At 42.3% G+C, this 22094-nt stretch overlaps 1 protein-coding gene across 21 annotated transcripts in view; it reads right to left on the reverse strand.

Annotated features, from left to right (window-relative positions):
• GRIP1 (glutamate receptor interacting protein 1) overlaps positions 1-22094 on the reverse strand; it is a 1150044-nt gene that overhangs the window by 288695 nt on the left and 839255 nt on the right. For 18 of the 21 annotated variants that reach the window (XM_085653460.1, XM_085653454.1, XM_085653453.1 and 15 more), the window contains exon 4: positions 5318-5463. The exons of the other annotated variants lie outside the window; for them this stretch is intronic. In XM_085653460.1, coding sequence (XP_085509586.1) covers positions 5318-5463 — 146 coding nt within the window. The remainder of the gene's footprint in view (positions 1-5317; positions 5464-22094) is intronic. 21 annotated transcript variants of the gene reach the window in all.

Genomic DNA, 22094 nt, shown 5'->3' on the forward strand with positions numbered 1-22094 from the left:
CCCACGTCCTAACCCTCAAACCCTACCATACCATTACATGACACAAAAATAACACAGTTATTCTGCGATATCCACTTTTAACAAGAGCCAAAAGTACGCTCTAGGCTTTCTGCTATGTTGTGCCCAAAACAGAACAACCTTCCCTTGACTTCTGCCCATCAAACCTCCTTAATTCTCTGAGAGCAACTGAAGACCCTAATTGTTAGACATCGGGTCTCTAGTTGGCAGAGCGATGCACCCTGCCAAAGTAAGGACCACAATCCTAGTCAGGGTAAGTCACAACACAATCCTAAATTATCATGTGCTCACCTCATGGTAGCTTGGCACGGAGCAGGCAGCCATAACTTAGAAGGCATAGTGTGAAGTATTTGTGCAATAACTCATACAACAACACAATAAATAAACCACAAAAAATATCCACAACAATTTAGAAAAATAGAGAATATTTATCTGGGTAAAACAAGTCCAAAACAATCAGAATCCATCATGTAGAAGTCGAGCATTTGAATGTTGAAGAAATAAATGAAATAATGCACTTAAAAACAGGTAGCACTGAAAAGGTTACTTCAGGTCGAGAGTGGTCAGTGCAAATCCAAAGTTCAGGCCGACCACGATGGAGACCGGGCCAGCTACAGGAACCCACTTGGATCCACTGAACACAGTACCTTGGATCCTGGGGCGCAGTCAGAGCGGCGAGGCTTTGCTTCATCTGGCGTCAGTTCCGAGAGGATGTGCGGCAAGGCTTTGCGAGGCTTCGCGTCTTCTGGTGTTGGTTCCAAGAGCTGTCAGCTGTGTGACGAGGCTTTGCGGGGCTCTGCGCTGCTTGGTGTCGAATTTGGCAGAAATTCAGCAGCAGAACTGCAGGAACTCTTTTGAGTCCCTGAGACTTCAGAAACAAGAGGCAAGCTAGCACGCACTTGGAGCTCTCCTTCCAGCAAAGTTAGAAAGCAGCAGGCCACAGGACAACACACAACCGCAGTTCTTCCAGAAAAACAGCCCAGTTGAGTCTTTTGAGTGACACCACAGTTCTTCTGACAGAGATTCAGTGTAGGTCCAGAAGTGTCTGATTTGATGGGGTTAGAGACCAAATACTTATACCCAAATGGGCCTTTGATATGAGGGAAAATTCAAAGAGAGGTTTTGAAGTGCACCAGTAGCCCTTTCAATCCCAGCCCGCACTCCAGACTACCAGTGGGGGGGTTATTAGTCCTTTGTATGGGGTGAGGCCCTTCCTCTCATCTGTCCAGGAAGTGCAGACAAATGCAGATGGATGCTAAATCACACCCAGCCCTTTCATGTGGCTGTCTACAAGGAATGCGCAAAAGGGTCTGTCACCTAGCCCAGACGTGTATTAGAAACAGGCTGTAAGGCACACAGAGCAGTACAAGCAGAGAAATGTCCACTTTCTTTAAGTGGTATTTCTAAAATAGTAATGTTAAATTCGACCTTACCAGTAAAGAGGCTATATCATTACCATTTCAAAGATAGGAAACATGAAAAAGGTACACCTTTCTAATGAAGAATTACAGCTTAAATTTATTTTAAGGAATTCCCAATTCTAGCTCATGAGAGGAGTAGGCATCTCAGAAGTGAAAAATAAATTTTGCTGATTGGCACTACCAGGACATGTAAAACACAGAAGTACATGCCCTGCCTTTCACTTACATAGCGCCCTTCTCTTTGGGTTACCATGGGTTTATATGTAGCGCTCCCAGTTTTCCATTTTTACTGATTTTTACAGATAAATACAGACGGAAAAGTATTTTTTTTCCTGTCTGTATTTATTTTTAAAATACAGAAAAATACAGAAAATAGGCCTTATTTGGATGATTTTGTTCTGTCAATAATGAGGGCCAGGTCAGTAGGTGTACAGATTGAGAGGTAGGGGAGATGAAAAAAAAGACAGTAGATTTCCTAATTAAGCTCAATTAAGTGAAGATCTACAGTTATTTTTGCTATTCTACTAAGCACATGTTTTCAGATAACGCTATTGCACTGTGTACTGCTGAAACCTTTTGGACATTCAAATGCGGGTAAACATTTATCGGGTAAATAGATGTGGAAAAATACCCATTGTGGCTTCATTTATACAGAAAATACAAATAAATGTGGATAAATACAGAAAAAAATAGCAAAAAATAAATATGGATAAATACAGACGGAAATGGCGAAAAAATAAATACCATAAAACCGGGAACCCTACTTATATGTAATAAAAGGGGGGGTTTAAGGCTTGGCAAGTAGTTTTAAATGCCAAGTCAAAGTGGAAGTAACCTGCACATACACAGGCACTGCAGCGGCAGGCCTGAGACATGCTTTAGGGACTACAAATGTGGGTGGCACAATCAGTGCTGCAGGCCCACTAGTTGCATTTAATTTACAGGGCCTGGGCATAGGTAGTGCACTTTACTAGGGACTTATAAGAAAATTAAATACGCTCATTGGGTATAAGCCAATAATACCACGTTTAGGGGAGAGAGCACAAGCACTTTAGCACTGAATAGCAGTGGGAAAGTGTGCAGAGTCCGAAAGTCAGCAAAAAAGAATACACAAAAATTGAAGGAAGGCAGGCAAAACGTTGGGGGGGGGGGGGGGGGAAGACCACATTAAGGCTGTGAAGTCTAATACTAATTTTTTGAAAGTGCAAGTAGTCAAGATGATTCTGACTTCACCCTATTACCCAAACCCTGCTTTCCTCCTTACAATCCCCTTTCCAACCTACACGCCTTAAGATGGCAAAGAAGACAACATTCTAGATCTCCAGTTATCTAGAGTATGAATAAAGACTGATATGGTACTTTGCAAATTATGCTAATTCTTCCATTTTTTGTTGAAAAGCTATGTAAACAAGTTCAAACAATGAAGTATGCATGACTGCTTGCCACTCATACACAAAGTGCTGCTTTCTGTTTTACTGCAAATGGTAATAATCACACTATGGAAAACAGTAAATAAAAGAATGATTCTAGAAGCAAAATGGGGCCTTTGCATGAGTTCTGCTTCTGGCATGCAGAATCCAAACAGCAAAGATTGAGAGGAAAAATATCATTTACCCTCTAAGCATCTGTTAATGATGTGTAGTGCTGTAGATTCACATGCTCTGCATATTCCTGCCATCTACTGTTGGGCTCAGACGTTTGCAAGTTGTTTTTCTTCAAACAAGCCTTTTCAGTCACAAGATGTGCTGTGAGCAACAAAAGATCCCCCTCAGGCCGGACCTTTTCACACAGATACAAGACCAAATCATCACACCTCAACCTGGTTATCTGGCAGCTGATGTCCTAGGTTTTGGTTATCTGAACTTCCCCCAAGAATGCATGATCATCCTATGGGAAAAGCGTAGGACCACTTCACAGGCCTGCTAGCCCTCAAAGTGGTAAAAGTTTGTTCACTACTGCATTTCCAAAGACCTGGAGCCCTTAAAGCCTAGCATCCAGGGTGTTATCTGCAATCTTTTACATTTGCAGAAGTCAAGCCTCATCTACACATAAATATGCCTACACCTGGCTGCCACTGCAGCTTTCATGCAAAATAGAGACCATTCATCTTTATTTAGGTTTCAAGTAATCAAGGATTCCATGCAGGGTCCTAAGAGAGCCATACCTCCCAGAATATCGCCTGTCCCTGTTTAGAAGCTTAATAATGTCCTCACATTGCTCATGGAGTCACATTTCTAACCTTTACACTCATGCTCCCTATAGTTAATTTCCTAAAAGGTTGCCACTACTTCCATCAGATACATTAGTGAAATGCAAGCACTCACCCTACAAGAACCTTTCATTCAGGTTCACAAAGATAAGGCTGTTCTCCAACCCAACACTAAATTTCTTACTAAGGTGGCATCACCTTTCCACCTTATCCAAACCATAGAGATCACAGTCTTCTTTCCACAAACCAGATTCAGTAGTAGAAATAGCCCCATACATGTGAGATGTTAAAATAGCTCTAATGCACTACATCAACAGGACCTAGCCCTTTTGGAACCCTGACCAGCTCTTTGTAAAGCCTCATCAAGACTGCCCATTTCTAAAGCAGGTATAGTAAGATGGATCGCCAAGTGCATCTAAACCTGCTAACACAAAGCTAAGAAACTACTACCTGTGCCCCCCAGGATGTAAGAAAGGGGTAACCAAGGCTTTCTTTTGTAACATCAATCTAGCTGACATCTGCAAAGCGGCCACCTGGTCAACACCTCACACCTTTACCAAGCAATACTGTATGGACATATTTGCCCATTAGCAGTCTATCGCTATCCAGACAGTCATGAGGACTTTGTCCCAGACATCTGTAACATCCACACGCTAGCAACCACTTTCAGAAGGTACTGTATTAGAGTCTATGCAGAGCATGTGTATTTACAGTCACACATCATGTGAATGGAAAATGTCACTTACTCTGCAAACATCTGTGTGTAGTGCTGTAGATTCACATGCGCCCACTCTCCTCCATGGAAACTTGTTTTGACTGCAGATCTCTTCTTTATTATTAGTTGCCATTGTACAATATGCTACCTGCAGTCACCCACTATGCAAAAACCAATCGAAGATGGAGGTGGTTCCCATGCGCATTGACCAGTGCGGGAGAAGTCACATTACACATCATGACCCAAAATACTTCTTTGAAGAAAAAAAACTTGCACACGTCAGAGCCCAACCTTAAATGAAAGGAGTATATAGAGCATGAGTATCTACAGTCACACAAGTTACGGATATTATGACATCTTTATATGGTCTAACAGCGATAAGACATTCACACAATAGCATTACAAGAACAATAGAAGAGGTCGTCGGACGGGCATGCTCATTGGTTGAAAGTAAGTCAATATGGTTAAGAAGCTGAAAAGTTGAGAATACAAAGATAGGCAAATCAATGGAAGTCAAATATAGTTGTAGCATAACAAACAGTATGATGTTAGGACCTACATTTAGACATTTTTCAGTAATGCTATGGCAAGGTGGAACTTGGGAAAAAAATTATGCCGAGAGGCAAGCGAAAGGTTAGGGAATTTAGTGTGAAACTTTTGAATAGCACTGAAATGAGGCCATTTGATGAAATTTAATAAGTGCCTCTATTCATCACGGAAGAGGCCAAACCAAGAACCTATTAGGGTTTCTAAAGGTTAGAACATTGCAAACACATTGAGATCATAGTATGGATTTATAATTCTGTGAGGATACTGCAAGCTCACCAGATTTCCACCCTTGAGAAAGATTCATCAAGGACTTAAGGAAAATGTACACAAGTCGATCAATCACATTATTAGTAGAAGAGAACAAGAGGAAAATTAAATTTTAGAAGCAGATAAAATGATACTCACAGACTGGCGGGAGCTCGTACTCCACTTCAAGAACGACTCTCTCCCCGACGTTCTTCAGCAGGCTGATAATCTCGTCATGGCGGAATTTAGTCAGGTTGATCCCATTCACAGACTTAATGTAGTCTCCCACATTCAGCTGATCACTTCTGCAATGGACACAGTTTGTGTTCCGTAAAGTGGGCTTCATCAGAGGTGAGGCATTGCTTTCAGGTTTCATGTTTGTGTGGGCACAAGCTAATGTTACAGCTTAACAGAGAGGCGGGAACCTCCTGTGCTCGTCTAGAACACCAAGGGCGCTCTTCTCTGCCTACAAGAGCAGTCCGATAAATTAATTAACATGGTAACATCATTTGTGGGAATTTGTAAGGACTGGTGTATAATATTACTTGTATGTTTTGAAACATTACCAATGTAACACATTGTAGTGCTGTAATCACATTCCGCGATAAATTATAAAAAGAGCATAGGTAAATATGCACATCTGTAGAATGTTATGTGAGTTTTGGCAATGCAATTTTAGATAGATGTGTGCAATGTGCCTAACTGCTTTCTCAAAGTAGTGTTACCTTCCATGGACGGCCTAACTATTATTTTAAAATAATAATTCACTGACCAGTAACATTAGCACACCCCATGAAACAATCTCTCTATAGACCACCACCATCTGAATGGCATCTTCCAGTTCGTTGGCCCATTCAACCCTTCAGAAAACAGGCTCTGAGCTAGATTGTACTGTGCTCAGAATCGACCACGTGCCATGATGCAGAAAACAACTAAACCTGCGATTACTTTTTTTTGCCACAAGCAAAACTAGGAAAGTTATTTCTAGGGTGGCTGTCGAGCTAATAAATGAAGTAAAATGTTCATGATAGAAACAACCATGGTAGTTAAATGAAATCGAGAATAGATCACCTAGTAGAGAAGGCTTGGGCTTAACCTGAGCAGGCCATAGTGATTCCAGAATGTGTGGAGACAAGGAAACATCCCTGAAATATCACCCAATAGTATAATCCTTGGGAAAACCATCTAATGTTGAACTGCACCTATCAGAGGGGCCCTGAATACTTGAGAATATGTTTTTACTGCATCCAGAAAAAAAATCAATACAGGATCTGGAACTGTGGCAGAATTATGGATTTTTGAACCAGTAAGTACTGTGTTCCAAATAGATGACAGTTTGTCTGCATTTCCACTGCAAGACAAGAGCAATGTTAAAACACAGCAGCTGGACAAAGAGAAGAAAGTGCATGCTACTTGTCTGCAGAAAGATGATGTGTCCAAGTGGATCCTTATTCTTATGGAATGCAGTAATTACTATATACAGACATACAAGCTGAACAAAGATGCTACTGTGTGTTTATAGTGCCAAATCCATAGATACTTGATTAATTGGTATAAGGGGGTCATTTAATGCCACACACTTAATTTTCAGGGTCTGTTGGTGTGAGTTTTTATATGGAAAGAGCTGATCAAACCATGCCTAAAAGGCTAATCATTAATTTACTGAGAATAAATAACCACCATAAAATTGAATGGCAGTACATAAATTCAAGACTGAAAGCACTTGACCTAAGTGACGTGGAGAGTCAAGAGAGTATAAATTAAAAAGTGAAACATCTATTGATCCTCGTGTTTCAAGCAAAGCACAACCTGATGAACAGCAATTTGGACAAATGAAATCCTCAATTCAGATGTGCATTAAGGTTCTGAATTATGGCAGGTTGTAGATCTATGTAATTTGGATGAAGTCTACAAATTGAGCTTATAGTACATGATTTTCCATTCGAATTAGCTACCCGTCGGTACAAGAACAAGTGACCAGGAGGGAAAAGAGTTAGGTGACTATACATGCCACCGTAGCACTGCCCCTTCACAGGCACCCAATCTTGTTGTTCTGATGTGTCAATCATACCGCCAAATGGCGCAGTAATGACTTACACCAATACTATGTAATATGAATTTGCACACCTGGATTCTTGATAGTATCTAGCCTGAACGTCACAAAAAGGGACTTAGTTCAGAGTGACGCCACCAGAGTGTTACGATTTCTTCGATTTCTTCAGAAATCACCATCCACAGTGATGTACCCATGCTGCTTTTCAGGGGCCGCAAGTGCTGGTGCATGAGATAAAGGAAGAAGCCACATTAATGGCACCCTACCACACAATAAATGTGACTTTTCTCTACCAACTAGCTCAATTCCAAAACTTGAGAGAAGTCTTTCCACGCTCCCACAGCTAGCATCGGACTGGCCCATGGGATGAAGCTCTTAAAGAATGCTAGCAAACGATGGAAACATTGTTTTGAAGAACACAATCAAATTACCATGCAACATAAAATACACTAAAATAGAGTGAGTTATAAAACATAAGGATACACTGTGAACGTGTCCTCAGGTAAAGAAAGGAGTTAACCAATAAAGGTATTGTATTGCATAAATTTAAAAGGAAGAATGCACAAAGAGAAACATTCCACGGCTATGTGGTTCTGACGCGTTCAAATGGCAGTAGAACAAGAGACAAGGAGCTAACTGCGGGGAGTTAATGGGAAACAAAGTAAGATTTCACATAGGCATGAAAGGAAACAATTAAAGGAGTGGGCGAGACGCCTCTTGTTGACAGCGGAGATGAGGCAATGAACAGTAACACGGGTAGCATTACTGCTCACTGAATACTTTGTGTTCTTTTTTAAGTCTAAGTCCAACACTACAATTACCAATGAAATGAGAAAGAATCAGTACGGTTGGGGTCAACAGCTAATCTATGTCAATGTTTACAAACCAGCACAAGCAGATCAATGACATAATGTGGTTCTCCAGAAGCTAGGAGAGATGATGAGCACAGGCGCTGAAAGACATTTTGGAGAAATCGCCGGAAACAGATAAAGTACCAGAATACTAAGGAGGGACAAATGTACTCATAGTCCAAATGTTAAAAGAGAAGATCCTGGAAATTTCCAAACACTGGGGCTAATTTCAATATCAGGTGATGGATCATAACCACGATCAAGGAAAAGAATGTCAGTATCTGGGAGAACATATTGTGCTAAGCAGAAAGTTGAGACACTGATATCGGATCTATCATTTCTTTGTTAGAAGAAGGTGGTATAACATTCCTTGACCTCATTAAAGAATGTCATGCAGCTGCACAGGAGAAACTAATAACACTTTATCACAAAGGTGTGGATGTCGCTATTGTCGAACGAATGGGAAAAAAAAGAAATGATCACAGCTAGAAGGATACAGATAAGCTGATTCAGTTGAGACGGGTTCGGATAGGCTTAACAAGTTACCTCTGCAAGGCTGAGAAGGATTCATAATACATTTATTTATGCATGTATAGCCGTGATGCATACGGCGGGTAAACTGCTGCTCAGATGTGAATCCTACCACCCTATTTTGCTTTTTATATAGAAACTCAAGCCTTGCCAAGATGTTGCCGAATACATTCTTCTGGGCAATAACCTTACTGGTATACCCATACGAGTTGGGCTTTAGGACCGGACCAGTGGTCGAAGTAGGTGGATCTATTGGGAACGACAGTAGCAATATTTATATATTTTACTAAAACAGTTCCCCTACTTTTTGTTAAAAGACATAACAGTTTCTGGATGGATCTTGAGGTGCCGCAGCTGGAAGGGAAGGAGGTGCTCTCCAGGACTGACAAGCCAGGGAAGAGGCAAACAGGGAAAGAAGAATCAAGCCTCTCGCCACTGCGCATGCTACCAGAGAGAAATGGAAATGTGTGCAACTGGTTAAAATCTAACGGGTGCTTTAGAAGTCGCCATCCACAATGATGTACCCATGCTACTGTGTGCAATATAACTTTTAAATAATGATGTCCAGATTCACTGTCCGCAGGCTGGGACCTCACAGCACTATAGATACATACCCACTATTCCTAACTGCGCCGGACAGGATTCAGTTCGATGACTGTCTGGGTACGCACACACAGGCATCCACGGTGATCGCATTAACCAACTGAGCTTTCATAACGTAAACGAGTGCATTTCCCTTGATTACTTTAACTTACATTTATTTTTCATTTAAGGTGTAGCTGTTATATTTTCTATGTCTCTAACTGAACGTGAAAGGCAAACTTGTTGCAGAATACTTTGTTCATTTTAATCACATCTCTGGCCCTGCCCCCAACACTCATTGACTCTCCACCCATCACACTTAGGATTTCAGTTACCTCATTTTTTAATGCACTTCAACCGCAGGACAGGACGCTCAACTACATGAAACGTGGGTGGGCTTCATATTTGCCTAGAAAATAGAAGAAGCTCTTGCTCTTGAGTTAATTGACCCTGAGAAATCATTTGATTTAATCAAGTGGGGTTTCCTCCTCATGGTGCTCGAACACTTTGGGTTGGGATCAGAGTTTAGAGTACAGATACAACGGTGTTAGCAGAGTCTAAATGCCTCTGTGAGGGAGAACATGCTGCAGACACTGAGGAGGGACACCAAAGAGATGTCCCCCCTCCCTGCTCCTATTCGCTTTATCTGTTGGACCACCGCAAGCTCGATTAGAGCTGATGCACAGGTGAAAGTGTATAATACTGATGGAGAACAAAAGCATAAGATATAATTATATGCAGAGGATATCCTTCTTTACACAATAGATACCTTGCAAACTATGCCCAGACCTCTGGACATTTTCCAGCAGTTTGGAATCTGTTCAGAATACAGAATTAACTGCAAAAAATCCAGATCTCTGCTAATTCGCACATGGAATACCAAAGAAGTGCAGACACTGCATCGGGGGGGGGGGGGGGGGGGGGGGGGGGGCGGGAGGGGGGGGGGAGACACCGAGGTTTTCAGATATATGGGCATGAACAAGACTTCAACTAGGTGGATATTATTTGACCATACCCTGAATACTCTACTGGCTAACTACCATGAAGATGTTGCACATTGGTGCTAACTCCTACTCTAGATAAGGGTCAAGAGCCCTACTTTAAGATGGCCTCACTGACAAAGTCCCTGCATGTCTTTCATAAAACCTCGAATTATGTCCTAGACATATTCTTAAATGGATCGAAGGAGAGCTACATGCAGAACAATTTACGATGAGCGTATTGCTTTGCCTACTATTCAGTACTGCTATTGGATGTAGCAGCCTGTTGTGTCCAATGGGCATTAGCACTGGTAACCGAGCCATCTATATGTATGGATAGAGCAGCTCTGAGTTCTAAGGAATTTATGCACTATTTTATGACGGAGTTATGGGACAAATGAGTTCATCTCAGCACATGGTAATTACTCTGGCCACATTCCAGTCCATCGTTTTTTTCGCTCACCATGCTACCTCGGACAGGTAGAAGTCATATGCAAATCAGCTCTTGTCCACCTCCAGTAGGAACAGTTCAGCCCCTGTTGCCAGGTCAGGTCCTTTCTGAACAGGCTCACAAATAACCCCCAGACCTGGCTCAGCCTATGAAGGCCGTGTCTGTAGGATCTAGCTTGAGTCCTGTGGCACAGTGAGCACAGGACCCACATCTGGCCATAGCCGTCGCACTTATAAGCTAGTAGAACCAGCAATCCCAGAAGCCACAGCTGCTGCGATTCATCTAATGAGAATGTCTCTGCTCTAACATAGTGAAGGGAGAAAGCAACCACATATACCCCACTATTGGTGGGGACAACATTAAGGTTGTTGGCATGGTTGCAGGCATCTGCAGCTGGGACCCATCAGGGATCTCCAAATTCGAGGATGTGGACAGCAAAGTGTAAGTAAATCATTCTCCTAGTTGCCACTAGAATATGAATTGATCCCACTCCCTAGTACCAATAATTTTAGATTAGACGTGCACTGGATACCCATTGTATTTACTGGTCAAGAGTCCCTGGGAGTAATTCAGGAGATGTTGGGAAATGGAGTGACTCTATAACCAACAACACACCTGAATGTCTTGGCAGATTAGCTAGGTGGTAGGGCAACATCGGACCAATGGTGGATACAGACTGGGAAGCAGGGCTAATGCACCTTCGGGATTTAGACATCCAGGTCAGTCAGTCTTCAGAGGTGTAGCACAGGTCTTAGCAGCCCCTGCGACACCGAGCGCCACAACCCTTCAGGGCCCCCAATTCAGCCTAAGGCCAATGAATATCTGTATAGGAGGACCCCTCATCACATTCTACGCAGCGGCCCCATCATTTTGTGTTACGCTACTGCCAGTGTTATGATAATTCCTCTGATGATACTTCATAGAGAACATTATAATAGAAGCAGGCTCTTCGAGATGAGATTGACTGTTAGTGGATATATCTGAAGTGTGGGGTTGAAGTTACCCTTCTTTAACGTCACTTTGACTTTACCGAAATCTAAGTATTCTAGCAAGAAGTAGGAGAGGAGGAGGAGTTGTTGCACTACGGTACCATTAAATCTAAAGTTGTAATCTTAGGAATACCAAGTGTTGTTGACATGTCTAAACTTCATCTGTCCTTTTGTTCTGTAGGCTTGAAGGTAGAAGAAAGAGATACTGTGAAAGAGTTAGTAAACTATTCCGAATGACCAGAGGCTGATGATACAGAGGACCGTATTGCTGAAAGAGGCTGAGAAGGTTGTGTACGAAGGTTGGTGTGTCCCAGAAAATGTAGAAAGATATGGGTGCCCTGGGCGACACACTATGGTTTGGATGGTAAGAGAGAGGTCCTGGATAGTGGAGAAGAAATGTTCTGATTGGCTCCTGATTTCACAGGGCATGGAAACATGAGGTTAGTGGATTACTGGTGACTAAGCATTGGTTACTTAAAAGGCACTGTAGTTTCCTCCAAAAGACGACCAACATGTTCCCTCATGATATCTGTACAAAATGCCCTGTCAATCTTTTTGCAGTTGGTTGGGGAAATTGGGATAAGTCCTGCAAAACCAATAAAATGATGGAAAATATGTATTTACGAAAGAAGTGCTGAATGCCAGGTCTGAGGGGAAAGAGAGACACACTTTTCAATCCCTAAGATACATGGAGTAATTGACCAATTGTGCAGATCATGACATCAACATTTTTTTTTTAAACGGCTTCCTGTCACCGCTTCAAAACTGAAATTAAAGTACAGACAGTGAAAGTCAATGTGAGCGAGGTAGTGTGAAATCTAACTAGAAAACAGTTTTCTTCTCTACAAAAGGACTGAAACTTGGCACCAGGTAGGTTGTAGGACAGACAGTGCACAGGGGATGCATTAAAGTGTGTTTGAGTTAAACTAGGATTAATAACAAAAATTGCAGCTGGCCTTGCTGGTCATAGTTCACATTGCATTCTACTCTCAGTGCATTCTGCTCTCTGTCTACCATTTTTCCAAACATACAAAAGCAGCACACTTTGGTAATAACAATTGACACTTAACATGCATGTTGGATAGCAACAAAGCTAGGTGGAGTAATGAAAAGATTAGTACTTATGGAAGCAGGTAGCACATTTTCTCTGACTGTATTATACAACACTAATGGTAAATAACACATTCTGTACATTCCTGTCTGTTGTCCTCTTTTCGTGATTCCTCTTGGTCCACCGAAAATGCTCAAATTCAAGGAGGCAAACTTGTTGGGCACCTATTTCACCATGTCGCAATTGTCCATAATGACATTTACTTTTTAATATGAGGCAATTTGAAAGCAATAACAACACCTTATGAAATAAATACTGCTGTTTTCCCTTGAGAGGTAGATGTCTGAAATCAGCATGAGGAATTATTTTGGGTCAAGAAATTATCGACCTAAGTAGTTCACCTCCTTTGTACTCCCTACATCATTCTAGTGAAATGCAATGCACGCGCTAAAGAATAGTGAAAAACGAAAATAATGCCTTCAAATTCTCAGGACGATTAACAGAACTATAAGCATCTATTGTATGTAGAGTTATGAACCTGAAGCCAATAGACATACTGAAAAAAAGAAAATGCAAACAACCAATGGAAATCTGTGACAACCGCAGTGTGGAAACACCTGTTTCCGGAAAGTGTGATCAGTGACCAACTTACAACATTTATTAAATCTACACAGAATACCCAGAGTGACTAACTTATAACTATTATAGGTGCATGGGGAGTCTACAGCACCCAATAAACATGGCTGCCATAAACAGTGAGTGAGCTGAGCTACACTGAGAAAAGGTCTGAAACATGACAATCTGTCTACAGCGGATATGACAAGAAATGTTGGGATCTACCATATTGTCTTCTCCATTGTTCAATCGTAGGAATACCGTTCTTTGCCATTTGAGACTGAAAACATAAATATACCCACACAATCTTTCATAAGGCAAGAAAGAAGATTAGAATGTTCAAAATGAAATGATGCCTGCATTGCCTGGGAAAGGAAAGTTAAGTAAGACGAATGAGCTGATATGTTTTTAGTTGTGACGTGTGGAGCACTATGTTGGCGGATACGAGTGCAACGGATGTAAACTCAACAAACTTTAGGAAATTAGCAGACATGGAAAAACACGTGGACGTTAGTTCTAGAAGTCAGATGAGAAATACGTAAAAGTTCACAAGTTCAGCATTCTGAATAAAATGGTGGTTAAATGGTTAAAGTCGTACCTTCTAGAAAGGATAAAGGGGTTTGCACGTTTCTTGAGTTAGAAAAGGGTCTCAACACATTAAGTTCAACAGTGAGCCACCAATATTCACTACAACAATGTACATGACAGTAGAGGCCTTTCCGTTGCGAGAGGTACCAAGTGGAGGATATGTGCATGTACCCTGGCGTAGAGGAGACTTAGGAGCGTTAGCAATGATTTACCTCGGCTGAGGGAAAAACCTGTTGAGTGGTACAGTAAGTTGATCGGTTTGTTAAAATTGCAAAAGTATTGTGGATTGATTTGAATACATTGTTTGATATTGTGGTACCAAGTGATTTGTGGTCAGCTTGTAAAATTGCTGTTGATTGGTCGTCTTCGGTACCTGAACGAGATTCGCTTACCCATGGTCCTTCACCTGTGGTCATGAAACAGTAAGAACAAGTAATCACATGGTTGCAATCTAAGATTTCGCCACAAGATATTGATTGGGTTAAGATAGACAGAACTGTTCAGGAGCAAAAAGAGACTGTACATGCCTACTATGAGAGGCTACTACAAGCCTTCAAGCAGTAGTCAAGCAGTACAGTGGGTTAGATACCCTTGACCCAAAGAATAGGGGACAGTTCATCTCTAAATTTGTATTAGGGTTGAGACCAGAAGTTAGCTTTATGATTCAGCAGCACTTGATTTGCTGACAGAATAAATCCGTGGATGAAATCCTGTGATATGCCTGATACTGTAGCGATGAAGTGAACTCGAAGCACAAAAAGCATAAGGATAAGCTGATTCTGGTCCAAATGCAGAATGCAGAGAAGGAAGATCAGGTTCAGACCAATGGAGGAACTCTAGGGAGAAGACATGGAAATAATCAAGGAGGGACTCAGAATGCATCAGTTCAGGGAAAAGGGAAAGCCGTAGATCCTAAGACAGGAGTAGAGGTTGCTACCTTAAAGAAGACTACTGCATGTCATAACTGTCATAAGATCGGGCATTGGAAGCGCAAGTGTAGATCGAAACCAGCTAATCAGATCCAGCAGGAGGAAGTGGTGCAGGCGTCTGAGGTCGTCAATACAGTGACGAGACCCAGATCGGTACAAGGGGGGACGATGGGTCCACAGGTTCAAATTCCCCAGCCACCGAGAATTCCGCCGGGAATTCGAACCTCTCAGCAGATGCCTCTTATTGAGACTTTTAATGAATTTGGTTCAGACCCATTACATCGACGGTGTCTGAGGGGGGAGGAAGACTGTACCCTTGGAGTAGTCTTGAAGGTAGATCAGAGAGGACTGTATGTGGAGGCAGATGTTGATGGTCACCCAACTACCTTCTTGGTTGACACAGGTGCTACTCGCTCTACTGTGAGATCTGCAGTGGTTCCTAACTTGCCCCTCTCGGCACAATCGATTCAAGTTGTAGGAGTGGCGAACAGGAAAATGACTAATCCTTTCACTGAACCAATACCTGTAAGAATAGGGACCTTCCATGATCGACATCAATTCGTGGTATGCGACTCAAGTCCAGTCTGTCTATTGGGTCGTGATCTCTTGTGTAAGTTGAACTGCACCATCTTTTGCACGCCCAAAGGAGTAGAGCTACAGACTACTGATGCAGATGGTACCTTTAATGTGGTAAACCAGAATTTGTGCATAGAAGAATTTCATATTTTGACAGTTGAGGAACTCCCACTCGACCTGAGGGATTCTGTCTCTTTGGACGTATGAGATTTCTCCGGGGAAGAGATAGGATTGATCAAGGGAGTTGAGCCAGTTAATATCCAAGTCAAACCTAATGCTGAGTTTTCAAGAACACCTCAGTATAATTTGTCACTGGAGATGATTGCAGGGATCAAACCTGTGATTGAGTCTATGATCGAACAGGGAATTTTGAAGGAGACAATGGGAAGTCCATGTAACTCACCAATCATGGGATTGCAGAAACCAAGTGGGAAGTATAGGATTGTGCAAGACCCGCGAAAGGTCAACACAATCATGGTTCCATGTTGTCCAGTGGTACAGATTCCATCAGTGATCCTGTTTCAGATCCCATGTGAAGCTGAATGGTTCACTGTGATAGATCTGTGTCAGGCATTCTTTTCAATACCTCTGCATGAGGAAAGCCAGTTTTTGTTTGCATTCCGGCTGGAGAATTGTGTGTTAACATGGTGTCGTATCCCACAAGGGTATACAGAGAGTCCATCGTTCTTTAATCAGATCTTGAAAAAGAATCTTGAGAGTCTTGTACTGCAGCAGAATTCAAGTTCTCGTACAGTATATTGACGATCTTCTGATCGCGCCCGAGACTGAGGATGCTTGAAGGATTGATATTATCGCCTTACTGAACCATCTAGCAGAGAATGGACACAAGGTGTCCCCGAATAAATTACAGTACTGCTTACCCGAAGTACAGTATTTTGGTCATAGAGTAGAAAAAGCAAAAGGAAGGTGTCACCAGATCAAATTGAGGCGATTATGAAAATGACTGTGCCCACCACACAGAAGGAATTTCGAATGTTCTTGGAAATGGTTGGGTATTGCAGTCATTGGATCCCAAATTTTTCATTGAAAGCAAAGCCTTTGCAGAGGCTGACGCACAAAGATGTGCGTGAACCAGTACCGTGGGATCAGGACTGCTTAGTAGCATTTTTGGAGTTGAGAGAGGATCTATGTCATGCTCCAGCTCTGGGGATGCCAGACTATAACAAGTCTTTTTCACTGTTCTGTTGTGAGCGAGAAGGTTGTGCTTTGTCAGTCTTAACTCAGAGTCATGGAGGAGTCCATAGACCAGTTGCCTATTTCTCAGCTACTTTAGATCCAGTAGCTTCAGCATTGCCCGGATGTCTCAAATACTTTTCTGCAATAGGTGTCAGAATTGAAAGATGTGAAAGTATTGTTATGGGTCATCCACTTACAGTTCATGTTCCACATTCAGTTAAGCTCCTGATGACGAGAACCAAGACACAACATATGACGAATAACAGACTCACTTGTTATGAGCAGATTATACGTGCCTTAGAAAATGTGACTTTGAAATGATGTACTGTTTTAAATCCTGCTACTTTAATGCCTGTGTCTAATATTGCTGATGAAGAATGTGAGGACCATGACTGTCTCGATGTGAATGAATTTTGCACCAAACCGAGGCATGACATTGTAGATGAGCCTCTACTTGAGTCCGATGAAATCTTCTTTGTAGACGGTTCATGCTTAAGAGACAATGTTGGCCATCTGAAAGCAGCATTTGCTGTATGTACACTTTCCGGAGTTGTGAAAGCTGCTTGTCTAGAGGAAGTATACTCCGCACAGGTAGCAGAAATCATTGCCTTGGCTCGTCCATGTTTGGCTGCTGATCAGATCTGAATCACCATTTACACCGATGGTCAATACGGGTTCGGTGTGGTTCATGACTTCGGACAGCTATGGTCACAGAGAGGGTTTCTCACGTCATCAGAATCTCCCACTCGAAACGGGGAATATGTGAGACAATTGTTAGAAGCTTTACAACATCCAAAGGAAATTGCAGTAGTAAAGTGTACGGCTCATGGGAAGGGAAGTGACTTTGTCTCTCTGGGTAACAAGTATGCAGATGAGGTTGCACGTTTTTGCGCTGAACAAGGGTGCATATTTACTGGAGATTATACAGGAGAGAGCCCCGAAAGAACCGAGCTCAGCATGATGTTAGCCATGGCAGACACCTGGGATGAGCTCAAGCGTCTGCAGAGAGAGGCTTCAGAAGAGGAAAGAGCTGTATGGATCAGAGCAGGGTGTGAAATAGGAGATGAAGGGATTTGGATTTCAAATGATGGTCAAGCAGTATTGCCAGATGATCTATTGAGCCCTATAGTGAAACAGATCCATGGAGCAGTACATCTTGGAAGGGATGCTATGGCGCGAGTGTTCAGGCAGACGTGGTATAACCCACAGTTCCGAGCATTTGCTGAAGCTGTGTGCCGTAGGTGTCTCACGTGTCAGCAGATGAATGCTGGAAAGAAGACTGTGGTTGCCTTGAGCCATATTGGAATGTCTGGAGGGCCTTTCAACAGAATACAACTTGATTTCATTGAAATGCCTAGGTGCAATGGCTTGAGGTATTTTCTGGTTGTGGTGTGTGTTTTCTCACGATGGGTGGAAACTTATCCAACAAGAAGGTGTGATAGCCTTACAGTAGCAAAGCTGTTGCTTAGGGAGTTAATTCCAAGGTTCAGATTTCCAACCTCATTGGAATCGGATAGAGGAACACATTTCCACATTGAAATCATGAAATTAATTTGTGCTGCTTTGAACGTTGACCAGAGGCTGCATTGTAGCTATCGACCAGAGGCTTCTAGTATCGTGGAACAGATTAATGGGACTTTGAAAATGAGGATGGCAAAAGTGTGTTCATCTACATCTTTGAAATGGCCGGATGCCTTGCCCCTGGTGTTGATGAGTATTCGCAGTACACCAGATAGGAGAACGGGTCTTTCACTCCACAAAATCTTGATAGGGAGGGCTATGAGGTTATCAGCAGTGCCATCGACAGCCTTCATAAGCATCGCAGATGATTTGATCCTTGACTATTGCAAAGGACTGGCTGATGTGGTCTGTTCTTTGTCTCACCAGGTGGAAGCTGCAACTGCCCCGACCTCGAGGGACCTCTGCCATGACCTGTGTCCTGGCGATTAGGTGCTTGTCCCTAAGCATGTGAGGAAAAGTTGCCTTGATGCCCGTTGGAGAGACCCTTACCAGGTAATCTTGGTGACAAATACGGCGGTGAAGTGCAGAGGCTTACCAAACAGGATACACGCCTCCCACACTCGCAGAGTTCCTGAACCCCTGAAAGAAACAGCCCCTCTTGCAGAAGAAAATCCAGCTGTGGCAGAGAGGCCACTTGCGAGGGCAAGCCTAGCTGTGGGGGTTGCTGATTAAGCTGGTCCGCCAGAACAAGCTGAGGGGGATTACGCTACACAAGACCCAGGTATTGACTCTAAGGGGGAAGGTAACGTTGCGAGTGGTAGAGAGTCAGACTCAGCTGAAGTAACTTGTGAGCTAGTTGGTCGGGGCAGAGAAGAAAAGCTGACGCCATAGAAGAATCGTGGCCTGGAAGACAAGGAAGGCTGAATCTGAGATTAGCTCCTGAGAGAGATCTTGCTCCTGTGTCAGAGACTTCAGAGTCCAAGCTGAGTGAAGTAGAGCAAGCTCAGGAGGGCCCTAGGAGATCGAGGAGAGTAAGAGTGCCTTGTCAAAAATACGCTGCACCGGAGTGGACAAATCTGGTAACAGATGCCAGGAGTACCGGGAACCGGAAGACTGAGGTCTTCGAAGTGATCAGCAGAACGCCCAAGCTGAAGATTGAGGTGGAATTGATAGTTCCTGGATTGGAAATAGAGGGGGTGTTGACAATAACAGTTCCGAGACCTACAGTTTTGAGCAAGGTGCGGATCTGATCCTTCAGGAATTGTCTTTCCCGACTTTTGCTGATCAGCCACCAGCTCAGGAAGTCGCAGCTGTTCGTCATGAAATACTGCAGCGTGTGCTAATTGAAATTGTATCCGAACTTATAAGAGACTGTGAATGAACTGTGAACTGTAAATAAATGTCCTATAAGAAGTTAGAGTGAAAGAAGAATAAGATTAGGGCTTTTCCAGTAAAAGAAGAAAGAGGGCTAGGGAAGTCTTTTTGGACTGTGTAAATAAATCCAGAGGAACTGAACTCTGAACGAATTCCCAGGATTTCCATGAACTGTGTTTGAACTTTTGAGCAGCAATTTGAGGTGAAGTGACTTTTGTTTATCCTCTTATTGAGCTGCACTGACAAGTGAAGATGGAGTCTGGGAGTTCAACCCGTAGGTCTAAATGGATAATATGTACATGTACTGTAGGAGTGATAGTATCAATAGTGGTAGTTGTTGTTGTATCTAAAATTCTTTCACACAATGCAGAAGTTGAGGAAGTGGGGGTACAAGGGACATCCACACCTATTACTTCTAGCACAATAGAGGAGCTGAAAAAGCTATGCTAGATCAAACTAGTAGAATGTTGCATGTAGATTTGTCTAGAGGAGATTACACGATTAATGCACGTGCAAAGCTGCTATATGAGTATGTTAGCACGATGGACGTGAGAGATTGCTATGTGTGTATGCAGTTGCCTGCGTCTGTGGAGGAGGGTATCTGTTATCACCATCTTCCTTTGATGTATGGTATTACTTGTAGCTTATTTCTTTTAAATTGTTTTACGACAAGGGTCATTATGAGTATTATTTTTCTAACTATGATGTAGTGCTTACAGAGGTTCCAGCTTATAAGCATTTGAATAAGTATGATTATTACAAACAAGAAGCTAGAATAGGGAAATATTTCATACCTACTGTAACCCTAGATACAGCTTATGCACACAGACACAACCTAACTTGTTCACTGACAGATGTAGGAAATACATTTATAGATCAGGTAGAAGATAGGCATAGACAACTAATATGAAACAGTTACAACAAGGGTAGGTAAAGTTGAGTGGACCAAGGAGGAGCTAGCTCATAAAGCAAAGGGGAGTAGTGGTCCAATTGTGTTGGATTTTGAGCAGAGAGGGAAGTTATGTGTGCGACAAGTTCAGACTCATTATGATAAGGTCTTTGTGGGAGAGAGTGTATGTGATCATACTTTCACCATTGAGGCCTCAGCAAAGAAATGTTAGCAGGATGCAATTCAAGTGGTTCCAAATGTGTATTTTGTATGTGGGGAAAAATGCTAATGTGCAACTGCCATTGAATTGGTATGGTACGTGTTATATGGCAGTAGTGTTTCCCAAAATCTATCACGTATTAGATTTGGACCATCTAGAGGGTGAATTACGTTCTAGAGGGAAGCGAGGTGCTAGTGCAGGAGAAATTGTGGGTGATGTCTTTGGAGCATTGATACCAGGTTTGGGAGTGGTGTTGAATGATGTCTTGATTAGGAAGTTGTCAACCATTGTGGATAAGTTGTCAGCAAATACAGCCCAATTGTTGTTGCTTGTAGATGGAGAGATGGTGTCGATAAGAGCTATGGTGATTCAGAATCGCCTTGCTTTAGATGTTTTACTAGCAAAGGAGTGTGGAGTCTGTAAAATGCTGAAGGTCCAACAATGTTGCACTTATATACCTGATAACAGAAAAGATCTGAAGAGGTATATAGGCAACATTACCGAGATACACCATGAGGTACATGACTTCGCCGCAAAAGGCATTTGAGACAAGTTTGGAAAATGATTTAGTAAGGTAGGAAGTTGGTTTGCATCCTTAGGAAAGGGGATTCTTGGATACATCTTGAAACCTATCATTATGGTGGTTGTTTGTGTGATTTTGTTGTGGGGATTAGTGAGACTTTATAAGGGGAATAGAGCAAACTGAGTTGAAAGGTCACTTAGAGAGCAGGAGAGAAGGATGCAGGACAGTCATTACGAGAATATTAAGAGTCTAGAGAAGTTCCGACAGGTAAGGATGGCTACAAGCTCTGTTTGGGTCGGTTCTTTCTCCAGGGAATGTGGTTTGTTGTGATGACACTAGTCATCAGAGGGGGGGAACTAATAGAGCGTGATGATGCTCTAAATTTGTAGGGGTGCATCATAATCATGGACAGTCCACATCCGCATATATTTTTGTGTTGCATTAACGTGTGATTATTAGAATGTGATGTAATAATGAAGTGATGTTAAACGATAGAAAAGTATTTGTGCCATATAAAAAGAGAAATGTAGTAAATGTAGAAATTCGTGATTGAAAGTGTAATCTTTAGTATGCTGCAATTACATAACGAAAAGTTTGATGTAATGAAATGCATTATAGTTTAGGTGTGCACTAAGATGAAGATTGCAGGAAGAAATAATGTGAAATGCTTAACGTGTATTAATTGTAGATGATGTAATGCAAAAGCAGTATTAACTTGAGTGTATAACTTGATGTGTAAAGGCCTAAATGGAATGTTCACGTTAAATATGAAAGGCCTATTCGTTTATTCTTACACTGGCCGAACTGTGTAGGCCTGAAAATTTCTTTTTCCCTGGTGTGCTCTCGCATTTAGGAGTAGTCAGCAAATTTCATGTGAATACATGGATGTTCTATTCTCACGTTTCAGTTGCAGGTGGAAAAAGCTGTCTTTGTTAGTTAGAACTAACGCCTTTTGTTTTAGGAGTTAGGCATGGAGGAGAGATGCAACATTGTATATGGAATGTCGATAATTGGGAGCCGGTGTTCTTTCCCGCTGAGGAGGCTGGGAATCAAGGTCGGTTGAAGCCCCACGGAGG

Source organism: Triturus cristatus, chromosome 4_1 (genome assembly GCF_964204655.1).
Source record: "Triturus cristatus chromosome 4_1, aTriCri1.1, whole genome shotgun sequence".
NCBI lineage: Eukaryota > Metazoa > Chordata > Amphibia > Caudata > Salamandridae > Triturus > Triturus cristatus.